The 19,070-nt window shown below is 41.9% G+C and overlaps 3 protein-coding genes across 3 annotated transcripts; 1 reads left to right on the top strand and 2 right to left on the bottom strand.

Moving 5' to 3' along the window:
* Positions 1 to 345: 345 nt before the first annotated feature.
* LOC124692071 (pentatricopeptide repeat-containing protein At1g51965, mitochondrial) lies at positions 346 to 3,743 on the bottom strand. The gene is made up of 2 exons (XM_047225369.1): positions 3,039 to 3,743; positions 346 to 2,063 (listed from the first exon to the last, which is right to left on the bottom strand). Exons 1-2 carry the CDS (start codon positions 3,741 to 3,743, stop codon positions 858 to 860), a joined length of 1,911 nt encoding a protein of 636 aa, XP_047081325.1. The 3' UTR covers positions 346 to 857.
* Positions 3,744 to 3,898: 155 nt separating this feature from the next.
* LOC124686886 (endoribonuclease YBEY, chloroplastic-like) lies at positions 3,899 to 8,037 on the top strand. The gene is made up of 12 exons (XM_047220774.1): positions 3,899 to 4,222; positions 4,308 to 4,559; positions 4,654 to 4,749; positions 5,175 to 5,349; positions 5,433 to 5,516; positions 5,602 to 5,702; positions 6,154 to 6,246; positions 6,884 to 6,955; positions 7,245 to 7,364; positions 7,457 to 7,507; positions 7,627 to 7,812; positions 7,948 to 8,037. The coding sequence occupies exons 1-12, from the start codon at positions 3,899 to 3,901 to the stop codon at positions 7,972 to 7,974; spliced, it is 1,581 nt and encodes a 526-aa protein (XP_047076730.1). The 3' UTR covers positions 7,975 to 8,037.
* A 928-nt stretch (positions 8,038 to 8,965) lies between these two features.
* On the bottom strand, positions 8,966 to 10,109 carry LOC124689960. The gene is made up of 2 exons (XM_047223409.1): positions 9,880 to 10,109; positions 8,966 to 9,287 (listed from the first exon to the last, which is right to left on the bottom strand). Exons 1-2 carry the CDS (start codon positions 10,107 to 10,109, stop codon positions 8,966 to 8,968), a joined length of 552 nt encoding a protein of 183 aa, XP_047079365.1.
* Between the last annotated feature and the right edge of the window lie 8,961 nt (positions 10,110 to 19,070).

Genomic DNA, 19,070 nt, shown 5'->3' on the forward strand with positions numbered 1-19,070 from the left:
AAAATGTCATCGATATCTTATCCTAATGCAATGAAAATTCTTGTCACAACTTGCGAGAATACAATGAATTAGGAGGTTTATAATGGACTATTTTTTCCAAGCTGAAATTGCTCAGAAAGGAATCTAGTTTCATTCCTCCTGAGTGGTGCCCTGATTGCCACCTTATTGGTGACAAGATGCACATAAGCACAAGATCATGTGAAGGATGCTGGGTAGTTGAGAAAGTATACTTACCATAGGAAATATGAAGAATCATGTTAAACCAATGACCTGATGGCACAAATAATTCTCATTTTTTAAGGAGAATTATTCCTGTAATCAATAGGCTTGTTCCGACACAATTACCTTATTCGCGGTCTGTTGGGTTCTCGATTTGGTTCCATGGTACACCACCTCACAAAAGCATCCTTTAATCAAATCTCAACAGTCACCAAGTTACCTCTTTCTGATATCATGGATCTTCCATCTTGTCTCAGTTACATAAAATAGGATGACAAAATTACACTTACAGTCATCATGTCGGTATCTATTGAAGTTTTAACTGCAAGAACCCACTTATCTGAAGGAATTGGAAATGGGGATTCCTCGCTTTCTTGAACAACCATTGATTTTGAGTTATACACAATTCCTTATCCAGCACATGGTTCACAATTTGTTCAGAAGTGTGACACAAGTAACCGTGTAGTATGCCTGACTAAGTGACCCCTAACCTATCGTTCCAAAGGAAAGAAGGGACCCAGAAAATTTCAGTAATGACTGAACATATAGTTTGATATCATTGGAGCATTGAGATACAGTTCAACTGTAAACAGTCTTAGGAGCACAACATGAAGAACCAGAGCAGATCCCTGTCACCATCATCTTAGCGGACTGACGACCCAACCTGTAACCTGAGCTGGCTTTCTTATTCGTACTGTTCTCTGAGATCTACTTTCCAATCGCTCAAGTATTGAGTAAGTTATTGAGTCAGGAGTTAGCCCTTGCTGCTTCATAGTTTCATAATATTTATCAGCTTCTGCTGTCTTCCCCCGCCTCTCCAAACAATCAAGTAAAATGTTATACGTTACAATATTAGGGATGCATCCCTCTGCAATCATGTCATCAAATAAGCTGCATGCCATATCAACCTTATTCGATTTTCCAAAGCATTCAATCAGTATGCTGTAGGTGAAGACATCCGGATCATATCCTTTCTCCTGCATCTCTTTGAAAAGCATGTGCGCTTCATCGAGATCTCCGTTTTTTCCAAGACAGTTTATCAAAGAATTGTAAGTGATGACATCAGGTTTACAACTGCTAGCCTCCATTTCTTCAAACAATCCAGATGCCTTATCAACTAAGCCAACTCTACCATAACTTGATATCATAATATTGTATGTAAAAAGATCCGGAGCAATCCCATTAGCTTTCATCTTTTCAAGTAGACTGGTTATGAAAGATACCTGCTTAAGCTTTCCGAGGACTGAAAAGACCATATTGTACATGCTAACATCTGTAGCAATCCCTTTTTCAGGCATCATATGTAGGAGATCTATAGCCTCTAATGTTTTTCCTGAATTGCATAACACCTCAAGCATTGAGACGAAAGCCTCCCTGTCTCCATTTTCATAGGAGTTCCACATACGACAGAAAACATTGTGTGCCTCGCTGGCATGCCCAGACTTGCAAAGTGACTTGACCAAATAAGAATAAATTGATCTGTTCATGTATCTATGACAGATATCCAGGACCTCATTTAGTCTGTGCAGTTGTCCTTCTGTTGCCAAAATATCCAGTGTAATGCTGTATGTGAATTGATTTGGCTGGCAGTCACCCTTGATCATTTTGGAAAGTACAAAAATCACCTTGTCCACCATCTTGTTCTTACCAAGAGCCTCGATAAGAGTATTATAAGCAATAAGGTTAAGTGCACATCCTTTTGATACCATTTCATCAAAAAATAAGAGAAATTTAGAGGTCTTCCCAGCCCTCCCGGACATTCTAATTAGTATAGTATATGTGTATGCATCTGGCTCACAGTACTTCTGTTTCATATCTTCAAAGACTTGGTAAGCTTGGTCAACCTGCATAATTAACAAATATCAGCTGCCAACATTTTAGAAATGGCAAACCTATTGGATATGCATATCAATGTGTTATGCGTCAAATATTAAAATCTGGGGAGGATGGGATACCCTAGGCTAATTTTTTATCAGATGGTGAGCATTAAAGATTGAGACAAACAAAGCAACTTCACATTCCACTAACAAATAAGTTGGCATTTCAGAGATATACAAGATTATTGAACTAGAACACCTGACACTTCATTGGTGATATTACTATCTATACCCAATTTGAGGTGGGCACGATGTAACATTTATTTATTGCTCAACAATAGAAACCATACTCGACATCTAATTAAGCGAGGCCAAGATCTTTAAAGGAGGCAGACTACAGCAATAGCAAGGTACGTAAATTCATGCTCCTAAAAGCATCGGTCATGCATCTAAACCGGGCGCAGGACATGATATAACCCATTAGACTTTAGGTTCATATTGGATGCGTTAAGCTGAGTTAGTGGAAAAGCTTCAGTAGTTGCAGTGAAAACTATAGGCTCGTTCCAGTGAGGTATGTATGCTCCGAAGTCCAACATTAACTAGTCCCAGCTAGCACTAGAATGGCTATTATCAATGCTACTCTATAATCCTTTATGTGGTTATGAATGCTCAACTGAGGTCTTAATCAAATAACGTCAATTACTACACCAACAGAATCCCTCCAGCGTTGCAAAATCATTTTTACTGACTGCTCAAAGTCTAGCTAATAGGCGTACCCGTTTCAACACAGAGAAGCACTTTGTGAAACAAACAAAAAGTTGTCCATCCCTCAGGCCTTCTCAATCCTAATTCTACAGGCCTCAATGTACTGGTCCGTCAAACAATCACACGAAAAGAAACATAGAAAGAACATGAAATGATACATTTTGCAGACGAACTCCTAGATTAGGAGAAAAAAAACTGCAAACACCATGTATAAATAAATATGTCAAGTTGCCGTACCATGCCAGCCTTGGCGAGAGCATCAAGCAGCATGTTGTACGCAAATATATCCAGCTTGTACCCCTTCCTGCGCATTTCGTCATACACCTGTAAGCCCTTGGACACCTCCCTGCTCCTCAAATGCGCCTGCAGAATGCACTTGTAGGTGTACCCATTGAGCCTGAGCCCCCACTTCACGGCCAGGTCGAGGCACTTGGTGACCTCCACGCCCATCCCGACGAGCAAGTTGACCGTGGAGATGTTGCCGGCGACGCCGTCCCGCTCCATCTCGGCGACGAGCCTGAGCGCCTCGCCGGGGTCGGCCCTGGTGCGGAAGAGGAGGGCGAGGGCGCGGTTGTAGGAGAAGGCGTCGTGGCGGAAGCCCGGGAGGGCGGCGGGCGCGAAGCGGAAGAAGGCGAGCGCGAGGGCCGGGTCCGGGGCGAGGGCCTTGACGACCTCGGAGGCCTCGGCGGCGGTGAGCGTGAGGCGGAGGCCGCGCAGGTAGTCGGCGAGGTCGGCGAGCGGGGTCGGGGAGGCGGCGGCGGGGGAGCGCAGGATGCGCGCGACGGCGCAGACGAGGTGGCGGCGCGGGAGCGGGTGGCCGCGCGGGTCGAGCGGCGTCGCGGGAGGCGTCGGGGAGACGGTGACGGTGAGGGACGGGCCCGTGGGTGACGGCGTCGCGGCGGCGATCCGGCCGGAGTAGGTCGTCCCGACGCGGCGGGGCATTTTGGCGTCTGGTCTGGTGGGGGGTCTCGGTCAGAGGCGTTTGGGGGACTAAACCCAACTGCAGCGTGGTTTAACCCTATCATCTTCTTCCTGCCGCCGTCTCTCGAGCTAGAACCTTCTAAACCCCCACCACGCGCGCGCGACCTCCGCCTCCCATGGCGCGGCTCCACCACCTCCTAGCCCGCGCGCTCGCCTCCCACCACCTCCTCCGCCCGTCTCCGCTCCCTTTCTCAGCGCGGCCGACTCTCCCGCTGCACTCGCCGCCGCCGCCACCGCATCCCCATCCCCATACCCGCAGCCCACCCCCTTTCCCCGCCGCCGCCTCGCGGTACTACGGTTCATCCGCATCCAGACGGCGTCGGCGCGGTTCAGCCCCGCCGATGCTGCCGAGGCGGAGGCGGGCGAGGCGGAAGGGCCCGAGCGAGCTCAGCGTGCAGATTGGCATCGAAGAAGCCCTCCCCGACGACCCCCTCATCCTGGTGATCATTACCTTCCGCACGCGATTTCCCCCTGCATGTAGCTGTTACACTCTTAACGCGTCTCTAATCGTGAATTTCCTGGCAGAGTATCGCAGAGGCGCTTCGAACGGACGTTGGGAGGGCGATGAAGCTGGCACTCCACAATCTGGAGAACTCGGAGTACAGGACCAGGGACACGGGTATAAGAAATGTGGATAACTATGACAGCGTCGAGGTCTCTCTGCTGCTCTGCGATGACGGTTTCATCAGGAAGCTGAACAAGGAATGGAGGGACGAGGACCACGCCACGGACGTGCTGTCAATGTCGCAGCATATCCCAGGCCTTGATATCCCCATTGTGAGAAATTAAGGCGTGCTTCTGAATTTGTTTGTTTGCTACAGATGGGGTTATATTTGATCCTTTTATTTGTATGTTGTCTTTGGTTCAACAGCTGCAGTTGGGCGACTTAGTAATTTCCGTCGAGACAGCCCGTCGGCAGGCAGAGGAAAGAGGCCACACGCTTCTTGATGAGATGAGAATTCTCACGGTTAGCCTGTTTCGCTTATTGCTAGCATCACAACCCTCTTTTTATTATTATTGTGGTGCCATGTGTTCCCGTTTATTTCGTAATGTTGCACCTTGCAATCAATGAACAAACGTAGTTCTTGTCTGATTTATTGTTGACCAAACATAGTGATTCTGATAATGGTGGCATTGGGTTCATATTGCAGTTAGCAGAATTAAACATTAAGGAAGTTGGATCACTATTGACAGCATGGCAACCATTAGCAATATAGGTTTATATTTACTTCATTGTTTTTTTTTGATTTATTACCAAGATAATGATTCAACTTTGACCTATTAGTCTACTTCTGGTGTATTTTGTGAAGAAGCTTGCAAGCGACTGTTCAACGATGGAATAGCTTGCTGCTCACAGCCCTATTCTATGCTAACCAACTTAATCATCATCAGGTGCATGGATTATTGCATTTATTGGGCTTTGATCATGAACTCGGCAAGGAGGCTGAAGAAGAGATGGAGAAGGAAGAAGAACAAATATTAAATAATCTTGAATGGAAAGGGAAAGGACTCATTAGGAGTGCATATCATTTCAGTACAGACATGGATCATTCAGAAAATTCTGATGGTAGGTTGCCCTTACACGTTTTTTATCCAAAGGGTTGCCGTCTGTTTCTTATCACTGGAGTACCTCTGAATTATTGTATGTAGAGGCCAATAGCGATGTAGAGAAAATGAGCGTACGGGAGGGTCATCATCAGCCAAAACTGACCCATATAGTATGTGATATAGATGGTGAGTTGATGTAGCATCAAGAATTATACTGTTTCTGCTGGATTTTGCCAACTTCGCGAATAACTTATTTTGAAAAATTATTAAGGTACTCTCGTGGATTATGAAGGACACCTGCATGCAGAATCTATAGAACCTTTGAGAGAGGCTATATCACGGGGAGTAACTGTTATCATGGTTACTGGGAGGGTGAGTTTTACTTGTTGTATTAGTCTTGAATGCAAAGATATTCGATCATGCAATGTGAATGGCCCTGATCTGAGGTTGGGGCTGGTTCCGACAATTTCCTTAACAGTATTATCTCTGTCATCGATAGGTGTAGCTTTGTCACAGCATGAAAGAGTATGTAAAGTAACCTTGACGAAAGTTGGAAGCTATTTCCAGTAGGATGTTTAGTGATTCGATATAGCTTCTATCTTAGTTGCAGCTTCATTCTGATGGAATTCAGATAATAAGTAATATGTTTTTGACTTGTGATGATATACAGCTGTAGTTTGTGATATTAACGTTAAGCACACCTTGAAGTGTACTAAAAAATTCAGTAGCAAAACGTTTTTAAAATTTTACCATCAGATGACTGCATTTTTAGTTTAATTGCATGTTTCTAATGTTTTTTTTGGCTTTCCTCACTTTTAATTAGACCCGGGCTTCCACCATAGCAACTTTCAAGCTTCTTAATATAGAAGAAAAAGATGAATTTATATCGGAGAACTCACCTGGTGTATTTCTACAGGTACATCCTCTCCATGCTTACTTGAATAGTTCTAGATAGTAAAAATTCGCTCTCAGAACTTTGTGGCTTTGTGCCAGTGTTCTTTCGACACCAATGTCCTTTTTATTGTCAAATTGAACACGCCTTTTCATCTTCGAGTAACATTTTGTGTGTCGAACTGTTCTACTGGATCTGGGACCCTTTTCCTTATGTGAGTAACCCTGCTTTATGTTATCTATTCATTTTAGTGTGTGCTTGGGTGCGTGTGCATGCTTGTGTGTGTAATTGCTCATTCGAAGAGATGCAGCACTGAAATGCTATGGTTTTTTTCCCAACGGGATATGATTTAGATGTGTTGATGCTCAAGTCTTGAGAAAGTATTGAACTGCTTGAAGTTTTGCCCAATCCATGTGAATTGTTTCTGCGGCTCTGTAAGATGTACTACATCAGTTTTCATTACATATGAATCTGGAATCAAATTTAAAAAATGCAAGTGTATACATAAGGATAAGGTAGATGGAAGTGAGTGTCAAGCTCTTGTCATTGTCTTTTTTTTTTGTCATTGTCATTCTTTATACTTGAACAATAATCATATTGCATAATTTCTTTTCCAATTGACATTTTACCCTTATAAAGTTATTGTTTCTCTTGGATGCAGGGTTCACTTGTTTACGGAGGGAACGGCCAACTGATTTATAGAGCAAACTTGGATGTGGATATATGCAAGGAGGTAGTTATTTGCAATGTCTCATCTAACTAGTTTCTGCTGGCAGCTTTACTTTCCATCAAAATTTTAATGATCTGCTGTTCTATTCTTTTATTAGGAAGATTTATAGGGCATTTTGTTGAGCTTGTATGATCTTTATCATGAGTTTGGATGTTAGGCATGAATGTACTATATTTGAGCTCGCTTTCCTTTTGTATCAATTATTTGTTGACTGGTTAAGATTTATGTCTCTTTTAGGTGCATATAAGATCGTCAGATATTATATATTAGTTCTTTTTTTTTTCATTGGCAGGCATGTTTGTACTCCTTAAAGAATAAAACTCCTCTTGTTCTATACTGTGAGGAACAATGTTTGACCTTGTTTGAACATCCTTCTGTCGACTTGTTGCACACTCTGCACCATGAGACCAAGGTACAGTATTTAGGTTTTTGCTAGATAAAATTCCTTCTCCTTCCTTTCTAACTATGTTAAGCAGTTAAGCCAACTTTGAAATTTTGGCACAGGTAAAAGTAATGCCTTCAGTTGAAGACCTCTTAGAATATTCGTCCATTCAGGTTTGTTTCTCTAACTTTGGCAAATGCAAAGTTGATATGTCCTTAAGGTTGATAAGTTTTACTATTTTCGGATCAACTTTGTCATGAGTGAACTTACACAGCTTTACTTGCATTTGCAGAAGTTGCTTTTCCTTACCAATGCGGAGGAAGATTTATCTGTCCTAATACAGCATTGGTCAGAACTAACAGAAGGGAAAGCATGTGTTGTCAAAGCGCAGCCAAATGCACTTGAGATTGTTCCCCTTAATGCTTCTAAAGGTGGTGGTATCAGGGTGCTACTTGACCATCTCGGAATAACTGAAGATGTACGAATCTGTTCCATAGATGAACTACATTTACTATTCCTTTTGTATATTATTATTTCATCTTGTATTGTGCTCACTTAGAAAGCATCATCACTGCTAAGAATTTATTTACAAGTATGATGTCTGCTTATGCAGTCTGATCTTGAGGCTGTTGGAGACTAAGGACCTGTTCGGAACCTCTTCGCTCCTCCACAATTGATTCTGGAGCAGATGGAGCTGCAGTGCAATTTTATGGATTAGCTCAAACCGAGCTCTACATGCTCCATGGATTTTCACGGAGTGGACAGCTTCAGAACAGGCTCTAAACCAGATGGCCAAGCAACAAGTGATCCAACTGATATGATTATTGAAGTATTCTATAGCAAGAGAGTATTTATGGAGAGAGCTTGAGATATTTTAAGAAATGGCATGTATGGGATGCACAGAAGACAACAATTAGTTGTCCTGCAACCATGTACTTCTGAAAAGGGGGAGTGACAAGTTTGATATATTTCCTAAGATGTGGGCGTTGGAGAGGTAAGTTTGATATTTCTTTGAGGTCATAAGGTTTTGAAGTTCTAAATTACGCACCTGTAGTAGTTTCATCTGGATTTATGAGAACCTTTCCCTTGTTAACAGATGTCCTTAATGGAGCTGAACAGAAAAGAAAACCAGACGAGCCTATCCATATGATATCATGAAGACAAACACCAATTGAAACGTTTTTCAACTTGTGACTACGTTATATAACAACTCCTGTGCCCCTTGATTCTGAGCAACCTTTCATTGCCATTATTCATGACAATATTGGTTTTCGACATAAATACTTGTACAGTTGTCCTTTGAAGAACATTTGTAATGATTGTTTAGCCCATCGTTCCCCCATCTGATGACAATTTGTTTATAAGGAATCATGGGAAAGTTTAACGGAAGTAGCTGTAAGCTGCTGTATGATCTATTGAGTTCTTCTGATTATGGTTGACCCTGTGTCACTCCATTCATCTTTACAGTTAACCTTCTTACAGACTAATATAAAATAAAACAAAGAAAAATTAGGTTGATCGCAGAAGGAAATTAGTTTGAATTACATTATGAAAGTGTACAATAAGTACAGCATGTTTGTGGGAAGTGGAGACTTGGCGTTCTATTTCTATATTTCCACGGTTTCACTTTGTTAAGAGTTCATATGCATTTGTACATCTTTGTCATTCTGCTGTGCAGCTAAATTAGGACTAATGCACAAGAGGTTGGTGCTGCTTGCTCTGGACAACAGACAAGCAAATGAACCTTTTGAAGGCCTCTTCCCTATCATCTTGTTGCCTATCCTCGGTGAGTGATTCGTCCGCTGGTTCACCCCTAATCCTGCTTTATAGCTCTTGCATGTCTTCATCCTCTTACTGGAAGTTGCTTCTTTACCAAGGTCTTGAAGACATGTAGCACCAGATATTGATGTGAAGGACTGGGACTTTCCTTGGTAGTACTTGGACAGCCCTCTCCTGTGGAAATTGAATAACTTGTTAGAGATAAAAAAAAAATGCTTTTCATCTCAATTGGATTTTTTTCAACTGGCATAGATACGGTGACTCTTTCAGAACTATGACATATTGTTCTCCGGTTATTCAATCTATCTTCTGAATAAAATGTTCTTAATGATCTCAAAGTTGCTTAGTTGCATAGTTACATTGAATGTCTATGTTCTTGTAATATATTTTGTGCAAAATGTAACCTCTACAGGTTATCGCTTAGTAGTATCATTCAGAATTCAACCATGGGATTTGAAGATCTGTATCAACCAGTAGTTTTCTAGTATGGAAAAGGAACTAGCCACCAGTGTAACACATGATTATGATTGGAAAAAAATAGTACTCCCTCCGTCCAGGAAAGGATGTCTCAGATTTGTCTGAATTTAAATGTATCTAGACACTAAATAGTGGCTAGATGTATCCGAATTTACACAAATGCGAGACATCCTTTTTGAGACGGATGGGTGGTAGTTTAGAGCTATGAAGATTCTATACCATTTTGTTTGATGTCAAATAAAACTTGAGATAACTGAATACTTGTGCAGGGGGGCGAAGCATGACGTACCTGGCAGGAAGCTGGGCTAGCAGCGAAGACAGATCGCAGAGCGGTCCATCGGAATCCAGATGCAAGGTGCTGGATGACGCTGAGGATGACCCCGAAGAATCGTCAGGTGGAGAATAACTCGCATCATCACTCAGATTCGATGCCAATGAGCACGACGTGCCTGAGGCAGAAGCCACGTCAGAGTGATCCTCTCTTAGCTCCAAGCATGCGGCCTCATGGCACATAGCCATGTCGCGAGCTTCATCCATTCCAGGATAGAATAGAAGTCAGGAGCAAATAGGGAGAGCAAGTGAGCAACGGTTATCTCTTATGTTCGGAGCTTCGACGGCAAACTATATATGCAGACGCAAGGAGGAAAGGAGGAAAGAGGGAAATAAGATAGGCCTCCGTCGACTTCCGTGGGTAAACGGGCGTCTTGCCCGTCCAGATAGGCCTCCGTCGACTTGTACGACGAAAAAGTGAAAGCCAGAACAAAACCTATCCTTACCGTGGAATCGCTTGTGCCCTCTTATCACGAACCAATTATGTGTTTCCACGTTACTGTCGGAAGTGTTTGTGCATGTGGGAACACTTGTGCTTCTCAAGGGAACAAGAAACGGGAACATGTGTTGGTAGCAATTATAGGCGGCATGTGTGAGAACGACGCGGATAAACTACACTGGCTCAGGATAAGTATCTTATCTTACCGGACTGTCGATCGATCGGCGGCTTGGCAGGGTTAGGAAAATGAGGCTTATCCCCGCGGATTAGGGTGGATAAGGTAGATTAAGGTGCTTTCTGTTAGACAGGGTTTAGAGATCTCGGCGCTGCCTACGGAGTTTGATTATGCTGATTATGCTGCTCAAATTGGGGGCGGAGATTAGCTTGTTTATTCTGTTGCTACAGCCAGCCGGCTCGATCTCCAATGGACAGTACAGGAAAAATTCATGGGGCAGCGAAAGAATCATGTTTATATCTATCAACGGGTGCTATTGCCATCTCACACTCAATTTGGATAGAGACGAGGCACAAAAACATCTCCAACGGGGGCCTCAATAGCTCTATTAGGGTGCCAGCAACGTTCTGAGCTCACACCGACGTGTTTAATTATGTGTCGACATATTTTGGAGTCAAATATAGGTGTTGATAACCCCGGGTTGGCCGGTGCGACGTAGTTTTAGGGACAAGGCCGGCATGTCAGCGACATGACGGGCATCTTCCTCTTTAATGAGACGTCTCTGGTATCTCATAGGTGGGTCATCGTCTTTAATGGACGTGCCGGTTCCCCATGTGGGGACGCCTCGGATACCGTCGCCGTAAATGTTCGTGCTGGCCCTATCCTCCTATTTAACACGCTTCCCGCCGCACTCTCCTCAACATCTCTGCCGCACTCGCCTCCACGGCACAATGTCGCGTCGGCCCGCCACTACCAACTTGATGCTACGCCGCCAGCGGTGCTGCAGTTAGAGCCTGTGGCCCCGTAGCAGCTCGACGACGAGCTCGAGCTGCCAGACTTTAACTTGGACGACTTCTCCGACAATTTCGAGTGTTACAAGTGGAACGAGACGTTCATAGCGGATGCGAAAGCCGAGGTCGTGGAGGAGGAGGCAGAGTGGGGCGCCGAGTGATGTCTACGCACGCTTCTATTCCTGTAGATAGTGTTGGGCCTCCAAGAGCAGAGGTTTGTAGAACAGCAGCAAGTTTCCCTTAAGTGAATCACCCAAGGTTTATCGAACTCAGGGAGGAAGAGGTCAAAGATATCCCTCTCAAGCAACCCTGCAATCACGATACAAGAAGTCTCTTGTGTCCCCAACACACCTAATACACTTGTCAGATGTATAAGTGCACTAGTTCGGCGAAGAGATAGTGAAATACAAGTAATATGGATGGATATGAGTGGTAATAACAATCTGAATAAAATATGGCAGCAAGCAAACATGCAACAGAACAGTAAATAAACGGAGATTCGATGTTTGGAAGCAAGGCCTAGGGATCATACTTTCACTAGTGGACACTCTCAACATTAATCACATAATAAAACCACTCTACACTCTCTTGTTGGATGATGAACACCATTAATTGTGTAGGGCTACAAGAGCACCTCAATGCCGGAGTTAACAAGCTCCACAACATTTGATGTTCATATTTAAATAACCTTAGAGTGCATGATAGACCAACGCAATTATACCGAGTACTAACATAGCATGCACACCGTCACCATCAAGCTATGAAAGGGGGAATAGATCACATCAATACTATCATAGTAATAGTTAACTTCATAATCTACAAGAGATCACAATCATAGCTTATACCAAGTACTACATGATGCACACACTGTCAACGTTACATCATGGAGGAGGAATACACTACTTTAATAACATCACTAGAGTAGCACATAGATGATATTCAACTAGATCACAAAGAGAGAGATGAACCACATAGCTACGGTAGAGCCCTCAGCCCGGGGAGAACTACTCCCTCCTCATCATAGGAGACAGCGATGGAGATGAAGATGGCGGTGATGTCGATGGAGATGACTCCGGGGGCAATTCCCCGTCCCGGCAGGGTGCCGGAACAGAGACTTCTGTCCCCCGAATTGGAGTTTCGCGATGGCGGCGGCTCTGGAGGGTTTTCAGGTGTTTCGTCAATCCGTGTCGATGTTTTAGGTCAGGGAGCTTTAAATAGGCGAAGAGGCGGAGTCGGAGGGGCCACGGGGCCACCTCACACTAGGGGGGCGCCCCCCCTTGGGTCGCGCCGCCCACATGTGTGGGGCCCCCGAGGCTCCCTCTCGGTGCCTCTCGGTGTTCGGAAGCTTCGTGGAATTATAAGATCGTGGGCGTTGATTTCGTCCGATTCCGAGAATATTACCTTTCTAGGATTTACGAAACCAAAAACAGCAGAAAACAGACAGCGGCACTTCGGCATCTCGTTAATAGGTTAGTTCCGGAAAATGCATCAAAACGATATAAAGTGTGAACAAAACATGTAGGTATTGTCATAAAACTAGCATGGAACATCGAAATTATAGGTACGTTTGAGACGTATCAAGCATCCCCAAGCTTAGTTCCTACTCGCCCTCGAGTAGGTAAACGATAACAAGAATAATTTACGAAGTGACATGCTACTTACATAATCTTGATCATACTATTGTAAAGCATATGAGATGAATGCGGCGATTCAAAGCAATGGTAAAGACAATGAGTAAACAAATGAACCATATAACAAAGACTTTTCATGAATAGTACTTTCAAGACAAGCATCAATAAGTCTTGCATAAGAGTTACTCATAAAGCAATAAATTCAAAGTAAAGGCATTGAAGCAACACAAGGGAAGATATAAGTTTCAGCAATTGCTTTCAACTTGTAACATGTATATCTCATGGATAGTTGTCAACATAAAGCAATATAACAAGTGCAATAGGTAAACATGTAAGAATCAATGCACACAGTTGACACAAGTGTTTGCTTCTAAGATAGAAAGAAGTAGGTAAACTGACTCAACAATAAAGTAGAAGATAGGCCCTTCACAGAGGGAAGCATGGATTACTATTTTTGTGCTAGAGCTTTTCATTTTAAAAACAAGAAACAATTTTGTCAACGGTAGTAACAAAGCATATGTGTTATGTATAAGATATCTTATAAGTTGCAAGCCTCATGCATAGATTACCAATAGTGCTCGCACCTTGTCCTAATTAGCTTGGATTAACATGGATTATCATTGCATAGCATATGTTTCAACCAAGTGTCACAAAGGGGTACCTTTATGCCGCCTGTACAAAGGTCTAAGGAGAAAGTTCACATTGGATTTCTCGCTTTTGATTATTCTCAACTTAGACATCCATACCGGGACAACATAGACAACAGATAATGGACTCCTCTTTAATGCATAAGCATTCAACAACAATTAAAATTCTCATAAGAGATTGAGGATTGATTGTCCAAACTGAAACTTCCACCATGAATCATGGCTTTAGTTGGCGGTCCAATGTTCTTCTCTAACAATATGCATACTCAAACCATTTGATCATGAAAATCACCCTTACTTCAGACAAGACGAACATGCATAGCAACTCACATGATATTCAACAAAGGTGTAATAGTTGGTGGCGTCCCCAGAAGCATGGTTACCGCTCAACAAGCAACTTATAAGAAATAAGATACATAGCTACATATTCTTCACCACAATAGTTTTTAAGGCTATTTTCCCATGAGCTATATATTGTAAAGACAAAGGATAGAATTTTTAAAGGTAGCACTCAAGTAATATACTTTGGAATGGCAGAGAAATACCATGTAGTAGGTAGGTATGGTGGACACAAATGGCATAGTTTTTGGCTCAAGGATTTGGATGCACGAGAAGAATTCCCCTCAATACAAGGCTAGGCTAGCAAGGTTGTTTGAAGCAAACTCAAGTATAAAACGGTGCAGCAAGACTCACATATGAACACATTGTAAGTATTATAAGACTTTACATTGTCTCCTTGTTGTTCAAACACCTCAACCAGAAAATATCTAGACTCTAGAGATCAATCATGCAAACCAAATTTTAACAAGCTCTATGTAGTTCTTCATTAATGGGTACAAAGTACATGATGCAAGAGCTTAAACATGATCTATATGAGCACAACAATTGCCAAGTATCAAATTATTCAAGACATTATACCAATTACCACATGCAACATTTTCTGTTTCCAACCATATAACAATTAACGAAGCAGTTTCAACCTTCGCCATGAACATTAAAAGTAAAGCTAAGAACACATGTGTTCATATGCAACAGCGGAGCGTGTCTCTCTCCCACACAAGCATTATGGATCATATTTTATTCAAACACAAACAAAAATAAAATCACGCAGACGCTCCAAGTAAAGCACATAAGATGTGACGGAATAAAAATATAGTTTCACTAGAGGTGACCTGATAAGTTGTCGATGAAGAAGGGGATGCCTTGGGCATCCCCAAGCTTAGATGCTTGAGTCTTCTTGAAATATGCAGGGATGAACCACGGGGCATCCCCAAGCTTAGACTTTTCACCCTTCTTGATCATATTGTATCATCCTCCTCTCTTGACCCTTGAAAACTTCCTCCACACCAAACTCAAAACAAACTCATTAGAGGGTTAGTGCATAATCAAAAATTCACATATTCGAGAGATGACACAATCATTCTTAACACTACTGGACATTGCACAAAGCTACTTGGAAGTTAATGGAACAAAGAAATCCATCCAACACAGCAAAAGAGGCAATGCGAAATAAAAGGCAGAATCTGTCAAAACAGAACAGTCCGAAAAGACGAATTTTTTAGAGGCACCATACTTGCTCAGATGAAAATTCCCAAATTGAATGAAAGTTGCGTACATATCTGAGGATCACGCACGTAAATTGGCAGATTTTTCTGAGTTACCTACAGAGAATCCTACTCAAATTCGTGACGGCAAGAAATCTGTTTCTGCGCAGTAATCCAAATCTAGTATTGACTTTACTATCAAAGACTTTACTTGGCACAACAGTGCAATAAAATAAAGATAAGGAGAGGTTTCTACAGTAGTAACAACTTCCAAGACTCAAATATAAAACAAAATTGTTGTAGTAAAATAAAAACATGGGTTATCTCCCAAGAAGTGCTTTCTTTATAGCCATTAAGATGGGCTCAGCAGTTTTAATGATGCACTCCCAAGAAATAAGAGTTGAAGCAAAAGAGAGCATCAAGAAGCAAATTCAAAACAAATTTCAGCCTAACCCACTTCCTGAAAAGGAATCTTGTAAATAAACAAGTCATGTAGGCACAATGCAACAAGCATAGGAAAACTAGACAAGCGCAACTTCAAAATTTTCAGCATATAGAGAGGTGTTTTAGTAACATGAAAACTTCTACAACCATATTTTCCTCTCTCATAATGATTTTCAGTAGCATCATGAACAAAATCAACAATATAACTATCAAATGAAACCTTCTTATCATGAGTCTCATGCATAAAATTATTACTACTCCCAACATAAGCATAGTCATTCTTATTAATTGTAGTGGGAGCAAATTCAACAAAGTAGCTATCATCAAATATAGGAGGCATATTGTAATCATAATTAAATTTATCCTCCATAGTAGGTGGCACCAGAAGACCATTATCATTATAATCATCATAAATAGGAGGCAAAGTATCATGAAAGAAACTTTTCTCCTCAATGCTTGAGGGACTAAAAATATCATGCTCATCAAAACCAGCTTCCCCAAGCTTAGAACTTTCTATATCATTATCAACAATGGTGTTCAAAGCGTTCATACTAATATTACTACTAGCATGCAAATAAGGTTCCATAGGTTTTTTAATTTTCGCATCAAACAATCCATGTCTTAACCCAGGAAATAGAATAAAAAGCTCATTGTTATTGTCCATTATGCCTTACTAGTGTAAAACAAGAAACAAAAAGATGCAATTGCAGGATCTAAAGGAAATAGCTTCGAGCACTCACACACCGGCAACAGTGCTAGGAAATAGCTTAGTAGTCGGAGGATGTGAATACCTTTTACCTTACCTCCCCGGCAACGGCGCTAGAAAATAGCTTGATGTCTACGCACGCTTCTATTCCTGTAGACAGTGTTGGGCCTCCAAGAGCAAGAGGTTTGTAGAACAGCAGCAAGTTTCCCTTAAGTGAATCACCCAAGGTTTATCGAACTCGGGGAGGAAGAGGTCAAAGATATCCCTCTCAAGCAACCCCGCAATCACGATACAAGAAGTCTCTTGTGTCCCCAACACACCTAATACACTTGTCAGATGTATAGGTGCACTAGTTCGGCGAAGAGATAGTGAAATACAAGTAATATGGATGGATATGAGTGGTAATAACAATCTGAATAAAATATGGCAGCAAGCAAACATGCAACAGAACAGTAAATAAACGGAGATTCGATGTTTGGAAGCAAGGCCTAGGGATCATACTTTCACTAGTGGACACTCTCAACATTGATCACATAATAAAACCACTCTACACTCTCTTGTTGGATGATGAACACCATTAATTGTGTAGGGCTACAAGAGCACCTCAATGCCGGAGTAAACAAGCTCCACAACATTTGGTGTTCATATTTAAATAACCTTAGAGTGCATGATAGACCAACGCAATTATACCGAGTACTAACATAGCATGCACACCGTCACCATCAAGCTATGAAAGGGGGAATAGATCACATCAATACTATCATAGTAATAGTTAACTTCATAATCTACAAGAGATCACAATCATAGCTTATACCAAGTACTACATGATGCACACACTGTCAACGTTACATCATGGAGGAGGAATACACTACTTTAATAACATCACTAGAGTAGCACATAGATGATATTCAACTAGATCACAAAGAGAGAGATGAACCACATAGCTACGGTAGAGCCCTCAGCCCCGGGGGAGAACTACTCCCTCCTCATCATAGGAGACAGCGATGGAGATGAAGATGGCGGTGATGTCGATGGAGATGACTCCGGGGGCAATTCCCCGTCCCGGCAGGGTGCCGGAACAGAGACTTCTGTCCCCCGAATTGGAGTTTCGCGATGGCGGCGGCTCTGGAGGGTTTTCTGGTGTTTCGTCAATCCGTGTCGATGTTTTAGGTCAGGGAGCTTTAAATAGGCGAAGAGGCGGAGTTGGAGGGGCCACGGGGCCACCTCACACTAGGGGGGCGCCCCCCTTGGGCCGCGCCGCCCACACGTGTGGGGCCCCCAGGGCTCCCCTCTGGTACCTCTCCGGTGTTCTGGAAGCTTCGTGGAATTATAAGATCGTGGGCGTTGATTTCGTCCGATTCCGAGAATATTTCCTTTCTAGGATTTACGAAACCAAAAACAACGAGAAAACGACAGCTGGCACTTCAGCATCTCGTTAATAGGTTAGTTCCGGAAAATGCATCAAAACGATATAAAGTGTGAACAAAACATGTAGGTATTGTCATAAAACTAGCATGGAACATCAGAAATTATAGATACGTTTGAGACGTATCACCGAGCAAGAGCTCTTAGCCAAACGAGTTGTTCCAAGGGCTAAACCAAGATTTCACACGATGTCAAAAGAGGCTCCTCGGTTATGAAACTAGAGCTCTAGCCATTTACACTTAATGTATTAAGTTCTTGAACAGCCAAATGAAGAGAAGAGAAAGTTTGTTGATGACACTATTAGTAGTATAGTCTAAATAATTAATAAAAATTGATAAATAATATTTAAAAATGTGTCATTAAAGTCGAACTGAACATATATGTTTATGCCATATTCATGGCATGGTATTACCCTTCAATATATAAGGATGGCCAAGGGCCAATAAAAATGGCAACACGGATGTGGCCCCTCGTGATGTTGGGCTTGACACCGAGTTTCTTGGAAAAAACACGTAATCTAAGGGTTTGTTTGATTCATAGGATAGGAAAAGTGGAGAGATAGAAAAAATGGAGGATTGCTATGATTTATCCCCTTAAATCTTATGGGAAAGAAACCTATGAAAATTGGTATAACTAGTTGTTTAATGAAAGTATAGGAAAGCTATAAGAAATTTCTATAGAGACTGAGTACATAGCATAGCTATCATACACACATAGGAATTTTTTTCAATAGGTATAACCTCTTGTTAGAAATCCTATAAGATTGTAGTATAGGAAAGCACTCCATAGGAATTTCGGAGGATTCAATCCTTTGAATCAAACTGGCTCTATAGGAAAAGAAATTATGGGTAAAAATTCTACAAAATTCCTTTAAAAATCCTTTGAATCAAACAAGCCCTAAAAAGGTTAGCCCACCTACTAGTGGGAGAGAACAAAAACTAAGGAGGGAGCATAGGTATGGTTGTCACTGTCGGAATACTAGGTAGTATTGTTTTCTTGTCAACAATATTGTATCGTAGAATCGTATCGTAGTACCACGATATTACGAAATTTTTATTTTATTAAATTATATTTATATATTAATAATATAACCCTAATAATTTTAAATTTAATATTTAATTTAAATTTTGATCATCTTCTATGTCGGAAATTCAATTCGGCTCCCGGGTGCGTATGCTCCCTCTACTAAAAAATTATATTTCGAAATGTCGAAAAATTTGGACAAAAAATTCTACATGTACATTTTCATAATATACGTGCGTTCGTCAAGTTTCACGAAAAGCCAATATTTTGTGTGGTCTATATAGAAAAGAGAAAGTTTATCTTGTGAAAAGCATTATTTTTAGCA

Source organism: Lolium rigidum, chromosome 2 (assembly GCF_022539505.1).
Source record: "Lolium rigidum isolate FL_2022 chromosome 2, APGP_CSIRO_Lrig_0.1, whole genome shotgun sequence".
NCBI lineage: Eukaryota > Viridiplantae > Streptophyta > Magnoliopsida > Poales > Poaceae > Lolium > Lolium rigidum.